This window comes from Betta splendens, chromosome 8 (genome assembly GCF_900634795.4).
Source record: "Betta splendens chromosome 8, fBetSpl5.4, whole genome shotgun sequence".
Classification (NCBI taxonomy): Eukaryota; Metazoa; Chordata; class Actinopteri; order Anabantiformes; family Osphronemidae; genus Betta; species Betta splendens.
Window position 1 is genome coordinate 1,900,656 of NC_040888.2, and position 15,000 is coordinate 1,915,655.

The following is a 15,000-nucleotide window of genomic DNA, read 5'->3' on the forward strand; positions in this document are numbered from 1 at the left end:
TGACCTGACAGAAGATGTACGGTCCGCTGAAGCTCATGGACGACGTGTCGGAGCCGGGGACCTCCTCCGGGGTGCACAGGTTGTTGCAGTTCCAGACGCCCTCGTCCGGCTCCAGAACGTCTGCCGTCTTCAGTGGCCACAGGGACACATGTGAGGAACTGGACGGAGAGAAGAGTCAGTTTGGTCCAGAGACGCTCAGAACTGAGCAGAACCATCGGGTGCCGAAGACTTTACCAGTCAGCATCGAAGTGCAGCACTTTGCACATGGAGGTGTCCTCGCTCTGCACGTGGGTCCGACTGGTGGAGGACTGAAGCACAGACACAGTGAGTCACACGGACAGTCAGACGGCTCTGGCAGAACCCACAGCCGGGCCTCACCTGGATCTCAGACAGAATCTTGCTTTTCCCAGGAGACGGGACCGAGTCCACCCACAGCACCACCCTCCTGTTGGTGCAACATATATAAGTCATGACGGCTGCCGGCTGCCGCCACCGTCGATGAGGCGAGATGAAAGCGCGGAAATACCTCTGACAAGCTGGGAGGACGCGGTGGAAGACGCAGTAGAAGACGAGGAAGATCGCAGCCACGAACAGGCTGATGAGGACGTAGATGACATATGTGACGGACCAGGGGGCTGATGGGAAGAGGAGGGAATGAGTGACACCGCACGGATCCACTCAGACGTCGGACCCTGCGCTGCTCAGTACCTGGATGCGAGGTCCACTTCTCAGGACCGACCCATTCGGACGGGCGCCCCTCGTATTTGGTACCTTCTCCAGGGACAAGCAGCGACCTGACCAGCAGCTCGTAGTCCTGGGACGGAACCAGTTGCTCTGCTGGGATCACCAGGCGAAGCACTGACGTGCTCCTACACGTGCGCGGCTCCTGACGGAACAACCGGACTCCGTGAGCCGGACACACGTGGAACAAACAGGCACTCTGAGCGGGTTCTTACCTGATGGTGAGTTCTGTAGAAGCAGACCTCGTAATCCAGGTCTAAGGGCGTATGCGGTTTGGTCCATTCCACAACCCAGTTGGAGTCTTCCTCCTTCAGCTTCACCTTCTGTGGTGGTTTGGCGACAACTGTGGGTCAAAAGAGCAGTTTGATCATTTTAGTGCGTCTTAGCTGCAGCCGTTCCATTCCACCACTAGGTGGCGACACTAGCGTTGCTCTGCACTGTTCCTGCAGGTTTCTCCCCCTGCGTGTGCCTCTACTCACTGTGTCTCGTGGGATTGAAGGTCTTGGCGCTGTGCCTTGGTTGGAGCTCCAGCAGCAGATGTGCAGGATCCGCAGCGGTCAGTGAGCAGCTGAACCTCAGCACCGCCCCCCTGGGGTCGGAACGGACCGTCGGGTTCACGCAGCGCCGCTCGGGCCTGGAAGCAGGGATTGAACGGGTGAGGCCGGAGCCGGAGCAGCCGGTGGGTTCTGTCAGCGGCGCCGGACTTACGATGCAGACCGGTCCTGCCGCCAGGTCAGCTCGTAGAACATGATCCGGGCCAGGTCTCCACTCATGTCCCAGCTGCACGTCACCTCCGTGTCTCCATCCAGCTCACAGTGGAGAAGAGGAGGCTGTCCAGCATCTGAGAGAGAGACAACAGGCAGAGAAGAAGAAATGAGCCAGATGTTGACTGGAAATGACTGAGCTGATTCATTCACACACATCAGGGGAACCACTAGGCGCTTAACGTACCGTGTGGAGTTCGCCAGGTCACCACAGGACTCCAGCGGCTCCACTGGCCCAAACGGGCCCGGCTCCTCACCCTGGCCTCGTACGCGTGGCCTGGAAGCAGCCGCTGCCTGTCGAGAGTGAGGCTGGTGCCTGACACGTTCTCCGTCTGCAGGTAAAAACGCACAAACACTGGAATCGTGAGCGCCTGTGACTCAGACACAGGAGGAAATTCCTGACAGTAAACGATTCTACACTCTGTGAAAACGTTGCAGAGTCAACTAAGCGTTGGTAAAATGTGTGAATTGCACAACTGGAAATGACGTCACGATGAGCTGGCGCCGATCCAGCAGGAGATCTGACGGGAACCGGACCCAGAGCTTTGCACAGCAGCGACGCTGACACAGATTTGAGGATGTCGTCTGGTTTTCTCGCTCGTATCGACACAGATTTGATTTTACGGTTCAGGATCAGGATGACTGTGCGTGTACAGCTTTGAATGAAGGTGGGAGCCGCGGGTGCAGAACCGCCCCCGTCTTCCTGTCAGAGGAAGCACAGGCTGCAGCGCGGCAGCACTGTACGCGTCAGGTGCGCTTCCTCAGTCAGACTCTAGGAATCTGTTGCATAAACGCTGTTTCTGCAAAATAATATCCTATTTCAGCTTTTTGCAGCTGAAGTGAAACAATTGAAGCCACTTCTTGATTTCTGAATGACGTGCGTCGCTGCTTACGGTCCAGTCGTCGTCTGCCGGTCTGTAGCTGAGCTGGTACCGGAGGCCGGAGCTCAGCGAGGAGGAGGGAGGGTACGGACAGGACCAGCTGATCCGCCTGCCTCCATCACCGGTACCGTGTGAGGACAGGTCCACGGGTGGGCGAGCTCTCACTGCACGGACACACACATGCACCGACACACACGCACGCACGGACACACACACACACACACACACACAGAAACAAACACACGCGCACGCACGCATGGACACACAGAAACACACACACGCACGCACGCATGGACACACAGAAACACACACACGCGCACACACACAGAAACACACACATGCACGCACACACAGAAACAAACACACGCACGCACGCATGGACACACAGAAACACACACACGCGCACACACACACACACACAGAAACACACGCACGGACGCACGCACGCACGCACACACACACACACACACACACACACACACACACACACACACACACACACACACACACACACACACAACCAGGTGTTTGCTCAGGGCATCTTGCATTGTGTGCGTGGCTTTAATGTCCTGTACCAGTGTGAACTCACGTTGCTGAAGAAGGTGCACAGGTCTGGGAGCAGCCGAGGAGCAGTTGGCCTCACGTTTGAGGAAGAAGAAGGTGTGTGTGATGCCTATGGCCCATGTCCTGGTTTCTACTCTGCAGTGGAGCCTCCCGCGTGCTGCTGCCGGCTGGTACGGCTCACACGGCTGCCTGTAAGGACAGTAGAATGAGCCCAGGGCTCCTGGGCTCCAGGGCTCCTGGGCTCCAGGGCTCCTGGGCTCCAGGGCTCCTGGGCTCCAGGGCTCCAGGCCTCGCTCGGCCCCGTCCGCAGCCTCTACCTCAGTTCTCCTCTCTGCAGCCACAGCTGCAGCGCCGCGTTCCCGTCTGCCGTCCAGCTGCAGTTCACCGAGGTCTCGTAGTCATTCTCACACTGGAGGTCCAGCAGCGGAGATGCTGGGCAGGAGAGGGAGTGGTTGTTAGTTCCAGGTTGTACCGTCAGAACCAGAACCAGAACCATTTTTCATTTTCAGTTTTATTCACCAGTTTTGCACAAGACAAACATTGTATTGCATCCGGTCTGACTCCGTCTTTTCATACCCTCATACCATTAACATATCATTAACATCCATTATTTACATATTAATTTGAGTTATATACATCAATTATTTGCATACAAAATAAAATAAGAAATTAAAAATGCAGCACACATGCAACGTATATAGGAAAGCTTTTCAGAGCAGAGAAGCATCAGGTGCAAAATGTGTTGTACCTGCACTGCTTCGCAGCGTCACATGCATGTATGCATTATTAAAAGGTTATTATATTAATATTGATAGCTAAGCTCAAATAGTTTTTCTTATAAGATTTGTATAATGTTTAATATAATTTATTTATATTTATTATATTTTTATTTATAATTTTAGTATTGTGACACCGCAATATAATTTTAAAAACAACATTTTAAAATAATAATACTTAAAAACTCCATCAGAGAGACTTAAATTCCTAAATTCAACAGGCTTCATCTGCAAAGTTAAAAGTAAAAAAGCAGCGGAACCTTTTCTACAGAACTAAAGTAAACGTACTTTACATTCCAACATTTAAAGTGAGACCACTGCGATCCTGCAGAGACCTACCGTTCCAGCTGCTGCTCTCATTGACGACACAGCGAGAGTGAGTCAGGTGAGGGAGCGCCGAGCACAGCACGACCCACAAGAGGAGCATGGTTCCTGCGACGCTGAGCTGAGCTGATGTGTTCACATCCCCGACGCGCGTGTGGTCTGAAGGATGAGAGAGGAAGGGAGGTAGAGAGGGGGGGGAGAGAGAGAGGGAGGGAGGGAGAGAGAGAGAGGGAGAGAGAGAGAGAGAGAGAGAGGGGTCATTTACTAGAAATAATGAAGAAATGAGTCACGGCCCCATCAGCAGTGCTCACTTCCGCTTTGAGTGTCAGCCTGTTGTGGGATGTCACCACACATCCGCCTGCCTTTTATCTCCCTCGCTCACATGTGATAGACCCCGATAAACACACCTCAACGCACAAACGCAGCCAGTGACACGGATCAGAGGCTCCACAGCGCTGCCTGAGCATGAGACCACGCTCACGCGCTGTAAAATGGAGTGGACGCCTGAAACAGAGCAGATCAGGTTCAGCTGCACCCAGAGAAACCTGTAGAAGCTGAACGTCGCCAGCCTTTGATTTCATATATGGTTATATTCTATATAGACTAAGTTGTTTTATTTAAATGCCAAATCTTAACCTTTTAATATCTGCCACTAAAGCTTTTACAAGTGTTTTAGTAAATCAATTGTGACAAAGTTCATAATAAATGCTCTCTGGATAATAATCCAATAATTTATTATGAAGATTTTTACAATTCTGAAGTCATTTGTTCATTTTCTGTAGAGTTATAAATTAAATCTGTATTGTAAATATTAAAAATATGTATCTGCATTTATAAACTTTTGTTTTTTAAATTATTAAGGATTTAAACGTATTTTCACGTTTCTTACAATAAACTTTGCTTCACTAAAGTAAAAAATATGCAACACAAAAGCGTCCAGTTAATGTAATTTATGAGAGAAAGGGAAGAGAAATGAATAGTGGATGTGAGAGGAGACGCGGGGGTTTCGGGGGCCGCGGGGCCGGGGGGAATCCCAGGAGGAGCATGTGGGATTCCAACACTGATTCTGAAACCAAATCACCTTGTGAAGCTGTTATTGTCTGTGGCGTCAGGTGTGACATCAAGACGGGAAAATGCAATGAAGCGCTGATCGGCAGCAGCGTTGCCACATTCACTGTGAATGGGTGAGTGTTGTAAACATTGCAACTTACAAAAGTCTTGCCCGGTTTTGAAAATTCACTGTAATTCATTGTTTTGTATCTTGTGAAAGACCGTCCTGTCATTTAGAGGTTAGCAGCGCTGAAGCTACGTGACGTCAGTGCAACCCACTGACTTTATGTAGGGACACAGAGGTCCAGTCTGAAGACAAGGAGCCCACGGAGGAGCGGAGACCCCACAGCTGGACCCACAGCTGGACCCACAGCTGGACTCACAACTGGAAACACAGCTGGAAACACAGCTGGAAACACAGCTGGACCCACAGCTGGACCCACAGGTGACTCCACAGCTGGACCCACAGCTGGACTCACAACTGGAAACACAGCTGGAAACACAGCTGGAAACACAGCTGGACCCACAGCTGGACCCACAGGTGACCCCACAGCTGGACCCACAGCTGGACTCACAACTGGAAACACAGCTGGACCCACAGGTGACCCCAAAGCTAGACCCACAGCTGGACCCACAGCTGGACCCACAGGTGACCCCACAGCTGGACCCACAGCTGGAAACACAGCTGGACCCACAGCTGGACCCACAGGTGACCCCACAGCTGGAAACACAGCTGGAAACACAGCTGGAAACACAGCTGGACCCACAGGTGACCCCACAGCTGGAAACACAGCTGGACCCACAGGTGACCCCACAGCTGGACCCACAGCTGGACCCACAGCTAGACCCACAGGTGACCCCGCAGCTGGAAACACAGCTGGACCCACAGCTAGACCCACAGCTGGACCCACAGCTGGACCCACAGCTAGACCCACAGCTGGACCCACAGCTGGACCCACAGGTGACCCCAAAGCTAGACCCACAGCTGGACCCACAGCTGGACCCACAGCTGGACCCACAGGTCTGTCCTTCTCACCTGCCTCCCGTGGACCCTCGGCCTCGGTCCTCCTGCCTTCCTGCCACAGACGCACCCTTCTTGTGATCCAGCTCCTCATGAACAATGTCGAGAACTGTGGGAGTTTCCTCTGCGACGCGCTGCGTTTCCTCTTTCTGTCCACACTGTCGCTCAATGGCAGTTTCACTTTGACTTTTGACTTCAACGCTCTGGGTCTAGTTTGTGCCAGAGGTGATGAAAAGCAGTAACTAGCGTCCCAGCCTTGTTTATCCTCTGGATCCCCTGAGGTCACAGACCTGTGGTTTCGGAGGATTCATGGTTTTGTGATATTTCCTAGCGAAGCGGCCACAGCTACAGATAAGCCCAGATATCAGCAGCCAAGCAACCACACGCTGAGATAAAAGATCCCACTGAGCAGCCGAAACTCCGGCGCAGATCTCAGAGCCAGATACGCTCATTCACGGAGTTCATCCACCGACGTCACAGCGCGCGGCGGCGCTCGCTCGAACCCTCTCATCTGACACTTTCCGACAAATGACTTTAAACACCTACACGAGCCCAGTCATTCCACGTGAAAGCATGAAAATGTCAGCGCTTGACGCCGGGGGCGGCGCTTTGACTGTGACAAGCTGAGTGTACAGTTCATTTAGATGCTGTTGATGTAGAAAAGACGTGTTTGTTAATTACAGCCTAATCATTAATATTCATTAGAACAACAGTTGCTCTCATTAAAGATGAATTCAGTGTTTCCTGCTTCAGGCCGAGCATCTGAAGCATCAGCAGCTCTGGATTCAATTAGAAACCCAGAAAATAACAAATCCACCGGATCCAAATCTGTCTCACGACACTGTGCTGGGACGACTGGGACGACTGGGACGACTGGGACGACTGGGACGACTGGGACGACTGGGACGACTCCCCAGGTCTCTGCTGCTCGACGGTATCGCACCAAGATGAGCCTCAGGAAGCTTGAGGTGAACTGATGCAGATTATGTCAAGAGTCTGAAAGCTGCAAACTGTGTAAACACAGAATTATCTGATGAAAGACACACAATTAATATCAACAATTTAGACAATGACTGTGTTTCATGATCATTTAGCCACACTCTTAGATCAGATCAGATCAGATCAGATCAGATCAGATTACATAAAGTCAGATTAGATTATATTAGATCAGATTATACTAGATTAGATATTTATAAAATAAGGATAAATGATTTTTGATGCTGCAGCTTTGGTCTAAATTCTTTCTGCTCAATTTATTGGTTAAATGTGAAGCTACTTGTGTTCTGCTTTACATATTTAACCTTGACATATAAACCCTGCCTCTGCAGCTCTATGTTTGGTGTGTTGAACCTTCACTTCACACACTTCACTTGTTTTGCGCCGCTCTCTCGTTCAGATACTGATACTCTAGACCGCAGCTCATATTGTGTCGCGTGTCGTTAGTCCGACTGCAGCCATGAAAGTCCCACAGCGACTGATTTACGCTCATCACCTCCTTCACCTTCACGACCAAAGCGGCCGCGTCGCTGCGAAGGCCGCGGGGCCTTTATCGGTTTCAGGGTGGATTCACCATCACGTCGCGTGGCGGCTCCAGCGGTTTGCTTGTTTTAGCCCGTGCACCACGTCACGGCCCGATGGCCCAGCTCCACGGAGGAGTCAGAAAAACCCCACAAAATCAATGTGACAAAGAGAGAAAAGGGGAAAGGACATTTTAAGGCCACGCAGACAGAGAAACAAACATTAGCTTCATCCTTTAAGGTTCACAGATAAGTCACTGACTTATTTGCAACTCCGATCAGTCTGTTTCTCAGCTGACCCATCTCACTTCCTGTTCGATGACATGTTTGACGCCTTGTGTGAGCAAGGCTGATGTTTAAGGAAGATGCGTTGTGGCCAGTTCCTCATTTCACATGTAGCTGCAGCTCCACTGCGTCTTGACCCGAACCCTGGCTGTTTACAGCAGTTTGGACCTGAAGATGAGCAGTGGCTGGTCTGAAGCAGAGTGGAAACACAGCGGGAGCCACGGTGCTGCCCCTGAACGCCTCACGGACCGGGCCGTACGACCCGAAGCCACGCATGTAGTGAAAGCAGAGCTTCACATGTGGGTCACGCGGAGGAGACCAGAATAGTTTGTTTCTCTAGAGAATTAGAGAAGACAAACAAAAGTCCCTCGGCTTCTCAGAATCAATGAGGAACTTCACAATCAACTCGCTGATCTCTACACATCACTTGTTTGAGGTTTGTCTGCGCCGAAGCTGCTCAAACCCGCTGCCGTCTGATTGGCAGAGCTGCAAACCATCGAATGCGGCGCCGAAGTGGCCGCTGGCGTGTGAAGCAGCTTCTCAGAGGAGCAGCGCGTGCAGCACGCGGGTCACGGCTCCGTCGCCTGGCGAGCTGCTCACGGCGCCGCGGGTCCGGGCTCTGGGCGCCGCTCAGGCTCAACGCCGCCCCCTGCTGTTCGCCGGCGCCGCCCGCGCGGCTGCGGGCCCGAACGAGGCCGAGCAGCGCGTTCCTAGAAGCAGCGTGAGCTGTGAGATCTGAATCAGCATGTATTCATAGTGAGCAGCGCTGGTGAGGTCTGGACCGAGCGGGGATCAACACGCAGCCACTTTCTGTCTGAGTGGCGCCACGTCCCAGTCTGAGTCGCACGGCGCCTTCCACGGACGCGTCACAAACTGGACGCAGACGTTTCTGCTCAAGCATTAAATACTGAGAGCTGGTGGTGGAAGCGAAGCAGCGGACACAATAACTGGGTTTAGTGTGCGTGACTGAACGGAGCCCACAGGAAACTGGATTTCCTTTTCACGACTAATAGCTGCGACATCCTGTACGCAGTCGTTACAGTGTTTAAACCCATTGTTTTCCATATGTCATCGTGAGCTTTTAAATGTAAGAAGAATCCATTTAGTTTGTTTCATGCATCACTTTGAACCCGGGTTTTCGGTCTGCTGTTGTTGTGTGTGTTGGTTTTCTCTGGACGGGACCATTGATCAGACTCATGTTGGTTGTTGCTGAGCCACCGGTGCAGAACCAGGACGACACGTCTCCATTGTGCAGCTCAGGACCTTCACTCGAAGGACATGGAGTCAGTGCCTATGGCTCAAACGCGTCATGTCCAGACAATCGGACCGGTCCGGTGCTGGTCCTGTTGCCGAAGCTGCTGCTGCTGCGTTTGCCACCGCGCAGCCCTTACGGTGCTGCTGTAGAATCAAATGCTCTCAAAGGCTAATGAATATAATGAGACTTAATGAGATCAATAGTGAGTGTGATTGAGAGGTGTGTGTGTGTGTGTGTGTGTGTGTGTGTGTGTGTGTGTGTGTGTGTGTGTGTGTGTGTGTGTGTGTGTGTGTGTGTGTGTGGTGGGGGTGCAGAGTCAGTTAACAGGCTCTTTATTCAGGGAGACACGCGTCCACTCAGAATGCATTCCAGTAATTATAAAGTAGTTTAATCAGGACAGAAGCCAAAGAGCTGGAGGACAAACGTCTCATCGTCTCCTGTCACAGACAGAGACGTGAGACTGCGACGCCCGCGGCCGGCGCTGGTCTGAGAGCAGCCACGCTCTGGTCTGGACGCATCAGCTGGAGGCGCTGTGCTGTTAAAACTGCAGCTGGAGCCTGAACTGCACAGACGCTGCGGAGGCTGCGAGTCCCACGATGCAGCAGCAACAGCAGCGTCTCCTCCTGACGCGCCCCTCGCTCATCCTCACCCTCATCCTCACCCTCACCCTTATCCTCATCCTCACCCTTATCCTCACCCTCACCCTTATCCTCATCCTCACCCTTATCCTCACCCTCATCCTTATCCTCATCCCCACCCTCACCCTCACCCTCATCCTCATCCTCATCCTCATCCTCACCCTGACCCTCACCCTCACCCTCACCCTCATCCTCACCCTCATCCTCACTTTCATCCTCACCCTCATCTTCATCCTCACCCTCATCCTCACCCTCATCCTCACCCTCACCCTCACCCTTATCCTCATCCTCACCCTTATCCTCACCCTCATCCTTATCCTCATCCCCACCCTCACCCTCACCCTCATCCTCACCCTCATCCTCACTTTCATCCTCACCCTCACCCTCATCTTCATCCTCACCCTCATCCTCACCCTCACCCTCACCCTCACCCTCACTTTCATCCTCACCCTCACCCTCATCCTCACTTTCATCCTCATCCTCATCCTCACCCTCATCCTCATCCTCATCCTCATCCTCATTCTCATTCTCATTCTCATTCTCATCCTCACCCTCACCCTCATCCTCACCCTCATCCCCATCCTCCACCCTCATCCTCACCCTCACCCTCACCCTGACCCTGACCCTGACCCTCACCCTCACCCTCACCCTCATCCTCATCCTCATCCTCACCCTCACTCTCATCCTCATCCTCACTTTCATCCTCATCCTCATCCTCACCCTCACCCTCACCCTCACCCTCATCCTCACCCTCACCCTCATCCCCATCCTCCACCCTCATCCTCACCCTCACCCTGACCCTCACCCTGACCCTCACCCTGACCCTGACCCTGACCCTGACCCTCACCCTCATCCTCATCCTCATCCTCACCCTCACTCTCATCCTCATCCTCATCCTCATCCTCACCCTCACTCTCATCCTCATCCTCACTTTCATCCTCATCCTCATCCTCACCCTCACCCTCACCCTCATCCTCATCCTCATCTGCTGCATGAGGTGAAGGCATCTCTGAGCAGCGTCAGCTCCAGGACGTGTTTTCCAGTAAACGCATCCAGAGACAAGGCGCAGGAAGCTCCAGACCAGGTCCCAGTCAAAGTGCAGCCACAGACGTGGCCTGAAGCTCCAATCATCGGTCCTTCAGCTTCATGTCTTCACACCATCTTGTCTCATCCTCAGATGACTTATTGCTGCAGACTGAACAGCAGCGCAGACGCGGTGCTGGTTCGATGGAGGGACGGACGCTTTTCTCTGGGATCCGTCGTCTCCGGCGTCCGGACATGAACTGCTTTTGTTTTGGGGGACGGTGAAAAGGTAACGCAGCAAACTGACTTCCTCCATCTTTACCTCTTCGCCGCTTTTACCTGTCACCTCTAATGTGCCTCATTGCCCCCCCCCTCTCATCACCACCGGCCTGTCTCTCCCTCGCTTCCTCCTCCACCGCTCCAACTTTCCTCTCCCTTTCTTCCCTGCAATCCCCCCCCCCCCCCCCCCCCCCCCCCCCCACCCCCCCCCCTCCTCTCACACATCACACAGTCCCCTCCTATCCCAATCCAGCGCACCCTCGCTCTCTCCCTCCCTCTGCCTTTATCTCTCGCTCCCTCTCTCCTGCTCCCCTTCATCTCACCTCCAGCCGGAGCTCCCTCATTCTACTCGTTCGGATCGCGCAGCCTCCCTGCTCTCGTGCACTTTGTCTTTTTCTTTTCCGTTCCTGTCCCCTTTCTCTCTTGCCTCTAATCTCTCTCCCTCCGTCCGCTCTCTACTTCTGCTCAGCTGCCAGAGGCGCTCGGACTCACTGCTCTCCCTTCAATCACTCAGTCACTGAGGATCCAGAAGCACTTGGGACGCAGACTCTTGAGGTGAGTGTGTGCGTGCATGTGTTGATGGTCATTTGCCTCATCTGCATCAGCTGCTGCTTTAGTGGCCAGACGAGACGGGACTGCAGAAAAAAAGAAAATGAAAATCCACACGTCCTGCAGTTAACCAGGGATGAAAATAATGATGATGATGATGGTGATGATGATGGCAGTGCTGGTGTCAGGGCATGAGTAACTGCTGCATCACAGTAGAATAAAGAGAGTTTAAGAAAACGTGAATCAAACTTAAAATGTAAATGAAGCGCACGCAGGAGAGCAGTGGAAGGAAAACTGCAGGATGAAGAGAAAGAAAACGAGAACATGATGATGATGATGATGAAGGTGATGTTCCTCGCTTAAACGCAGCAGTGCCGTCTGCCTCCTCTCCCGTAGAAATTCCATTCACAAAGCGGTCCTGGAAACAGGGGACGGTGATTGGTTCCCTCAGCTTCACTGTGTGTGTGTGTGTGTGTGTGTGTGTGTCTGCAGACGATGCAGAGGCTTGAATGAAGCTGCAGGGTGTGTTAGCGTTATCTGTGACAGAGACGAGCGGCGCCGGAGACCAACTCGGCTTCTGCTCTTTAACTCTTTCTCCTCTGTTGCGTCATTCGGTTCCGGACGGCCGCCGTCGCCGCCGCCGACCCTCAGACGGCCGGTGAGCAGCTGTTCAAACAGCAGCGAGGCGGTCATGGAGGAGAACAGAAAACAGAATGGAAAGGCTTCTTACTGTGTGAAGCAGGACACGTCGGAGACACAATGCCGTCCTCTGTTGAGACAAAAGTGGACGAACATCAGTAGTTGTAGTAAATCTGTGTTTGGCCACAAACACAAACAGCCTGGACTGTTTAAGCCCCCACGCTGTTAAATGCACACATCACACGTCCCCATCAATCTTATCACCACTTTGCCATTAGATCTGAAGTCAGGCTGCGCTGTGACACATCTCCTCCCAATTTCATGGGAATTCAGCGCTTTAATGAGCGTGGAGCTCTGCGGACTGTGAAATACCCAGGTGTGATATGAAGAGAGGGTGGGGGGGGGGGGGGGGGGGGGGGGGGACAGGTGTCGGGTGGGGGCGGTGGAGGCATGAGGAGCAGTGGGAGGGGGCAGGAGCTGAGTCTGTGCTGCTGTGGTTGTTGAGTGAAGGTGGATTGTGTTGAGTCTAATCCTGGCTTCCTGATTGGTCAGGGCCCCCGTAGCCCCGCCTCCACCGCCACAGAGTCCAGTTTTCATGTGCTCGGAGCGCTTCATTAATAGGTGAGGAGTGGAGATGAGTGGATGAAACTCGATTAAACCACAGACTCTGTGTGGATGAGGCTGAGTCCAGATGAGTGGATGAAGCTGAGTCCAGATGAGTGGATGAAGCTCGTTTAAACCACAGACTCTGTGTGGATGAAGATGAGTCCAGATGAGTGGATGAAGCTGAGTCCAGATGAGTGGATGAAGCTGAGTCCAGATGAGTGGATGAAGCTTGTTTAAACCACAGACTCTGTGTGGATGAAGATGAGTCCAGATGAGTGGATGAAGCTCGTTTAAACCACAGACTCTGTGTGGATGGAGCTGAGTCCAGATGAGTGGATGAGGCTGAGTCCAGATGAGTGGATGAGGCTGCGGGTCTGTGGCGCCGTGGAGCGGGACGCGGTGCTGACTCGGTTCTTGCTCTCCCTGACGCTGTCCCATCGGCTCCTGGTTTCACGGGAAGACGAGGACGAGGAAACGGCCTTTTCTGTTTATGTGGCTCATTTTTATTATCGTCTCCATCACATTTCCCTCTTCTTCCATTTCCCTTTCAGCCGCTGCCGTTAATCGTATTCTCCTCGTTTCCACCTGTGAAGCACACGATGACCTCGTCTGCTGCACTTCCTTTTCCCTTTAAGAACTTCTGGATAATTAAACGCTTCGGACAGAATCTGCATTTGTGCAGATTTTTGTCACGAAAAGCACAATTAAGACGCTCATTAAGGGGAATAAATTAAAACACAGGTTTAATAATGCACCACGTCTCAGGAAGAATGAAGCGCTCAACACGCGCGCGTGATCTGTGATCTGCTGCACACGACGCTGATCTGTGTCACAAACTGGAGGAGACGCGCATCAACAGGTCCCAGATCAGATCATCCACCGCAGACAAGAGGTCAAGGACAGATGTGTGTGTGTGTGTCTGTGTGTGTGTGTGCGTGTGTGTTTGTGCGTGTGTTTGTGTGCGTTTGTGTGCGTTTGTGTGCGTTTGTGTGCGCTTGCTGCTGTAGAACCACCTGTTAATTAGGAATTAGGGAGCGTAAACGGAGCATCGCTCGCTGCGTTGCCAGTGTTTGTGCAGCAGGTGAAGCGGACGGTGGAGCTGCAGAGCATCTGGACAAACAGCTCAGCTGGACTCTCAGTGAGTGGGGGGGTCTCATCTGTCACATGCCCCCCCCCCACACACACACACCAAACACAAGGCCTGAACTCCACAACCTGGGCTGAACTTGACCTTTCTAACTTTAGACTGCGTCTCGGTGCCACGGGATTCTGCCCGTGTCCAATTAGGAAACCTGTGACCTCTTAAATGAGATCATTAACGAAGCGGTGCAGGCACAAATGGATTCAGACGTTTCTTATTTTAGAGCTTGGACATTTTTTTGGGGAAAGGAAAATTAAATAAGATGATGATGTGACCCACTTTGTCAAAAGCACTTAAAGCCTCCATCTTCAGGGAGCAGTCATGGTATATATAGATATGCTGCTTCTTCACAAGTCCACAAGCTTCCAGATCAGTTCACTTGGTTAAAAAGTGAAGTACCTTTAATTAAGGCTAAGTCTACTGCAGACCAAAACATTCCCTCACTGTAAATCCTAAAGGTCCTAGTGATCAGATCAAACGTCCTCATTAATGAAGTACAAATAGAGATGTGGTCAATCAAACCAGTATTTCATGTCTCTCACCCTCTGCTGGACAACACATCCCAGGATGTGGATGCTGCTTGATCTCTCTACTGATCCCATCATTTGCTGTAATGAAGCTTTTCAGCTGATGTTGAGCCTTGAATGTCCTAAAGGACTGTCATGTTTAAGGTTCTCAGCTCCTCCCCTGACCACGCCCCCGGCTCCGCCTACTACAGACTCACTTCCTGGTTTCCTCTATTGACTTTTTCTAAAATATACTTTATTATTTCAGTGGCAAAGCAGCACTCTGTGTTTGTGCTGTGTGTACGTCGCTCCACTCCCCTCTCAGTTCAACCTCCTCCCTGAGCAGCATTAGATGAACCACTGACACTTTATGTGTGGATGTGGCGGCTCTGATAAAATAGCATTAGGCCTATATGTTAGTGGTGATGATGTGGTGTGCAG

At 52.2% G+C, this 15,000-nt stretch overlaps 2 protein-coding genes across 2 annotated transcripts in view; one reads left to right on the forward strand and one right to left on the reverse strand.

The window, feature by feature from the left end:
* csf2rb (colony stimulating factor 2 receptor subunit beta) overlaps positions 1 to 6,288 on the reverse strand; it is a 7,174-nt gene extending 886 nt beyond the window's left edge. Inside the window, exons 1-14 of the mRNA XM_029158560.3 lie at positions 6,137 to 6,288; positions 4,066 to 4,209; positions 3,268 to 3,382; positions 2,976 to 3,139; positions 2,399 to 2,550; positions 1,693 to 1,837; positions 1,450 to 1,582; positions 1,221 to 1,375; positions 957 to 1,084; positions 709 to 886; positions 527 to 635; positions 379 to 445; positions 235 to 308; positions 5 to 158 (exon numbers count right to left, since the gene is read on the reverse strand). Coding sequence (XP_029014393.1) covers positions 5 to 158; positions 235 to 308; positions 379 to 445; positions 527 to 635; positions 709 to 886; positions 957 to 1,084; positions 1,221 to 1,375; positions 1,450 to 1,582; positions 1,693 to 1,837; positions 2,399 to 2,550; positions 2,976 to 3,139; positions 3,268 to 3,382; positions 4,066 to 4,209; positions 6,137 to 6,215 — 1,797 coding nt within the window. The 5' untranslated portion in view covers positions 6,216 to 6,288. The remainder of the gene's footprint in view (positions 1 to 4; positions 159 to 234; positions 309 to 378; positions 446 to 526; positions 636 to 708; positions 887 to 956; positions 1,085 to 1,220; positions 1,376 to 1,449; positions 1,583 to 1,692; positions 1,838 to 2,398; positions 2,551 to 2,975; positions 3,140 to 3,267; positions 3,383 to 4,065; positions 4,210 to 6,136) is intronic.
* Positions 6,289 to 11,410: 5,122 nt separating this feature from the next.
* pvalb6 (parvalbumin 6) overlaps positions 11,411 to 15,000 on the forward strand; it is a 13,798-nt gene continuing 10,208 nt past the window's right edge. The window contains exon 1 of the mRNA XM_029158825.3: positions 11,411 to 11,673. The gene's annotated coding sequence lies outside the window, so the exon portion shown is untranslated. The remainder of the gene's footprint in view (positions 11,674 to 15,000) is intronic.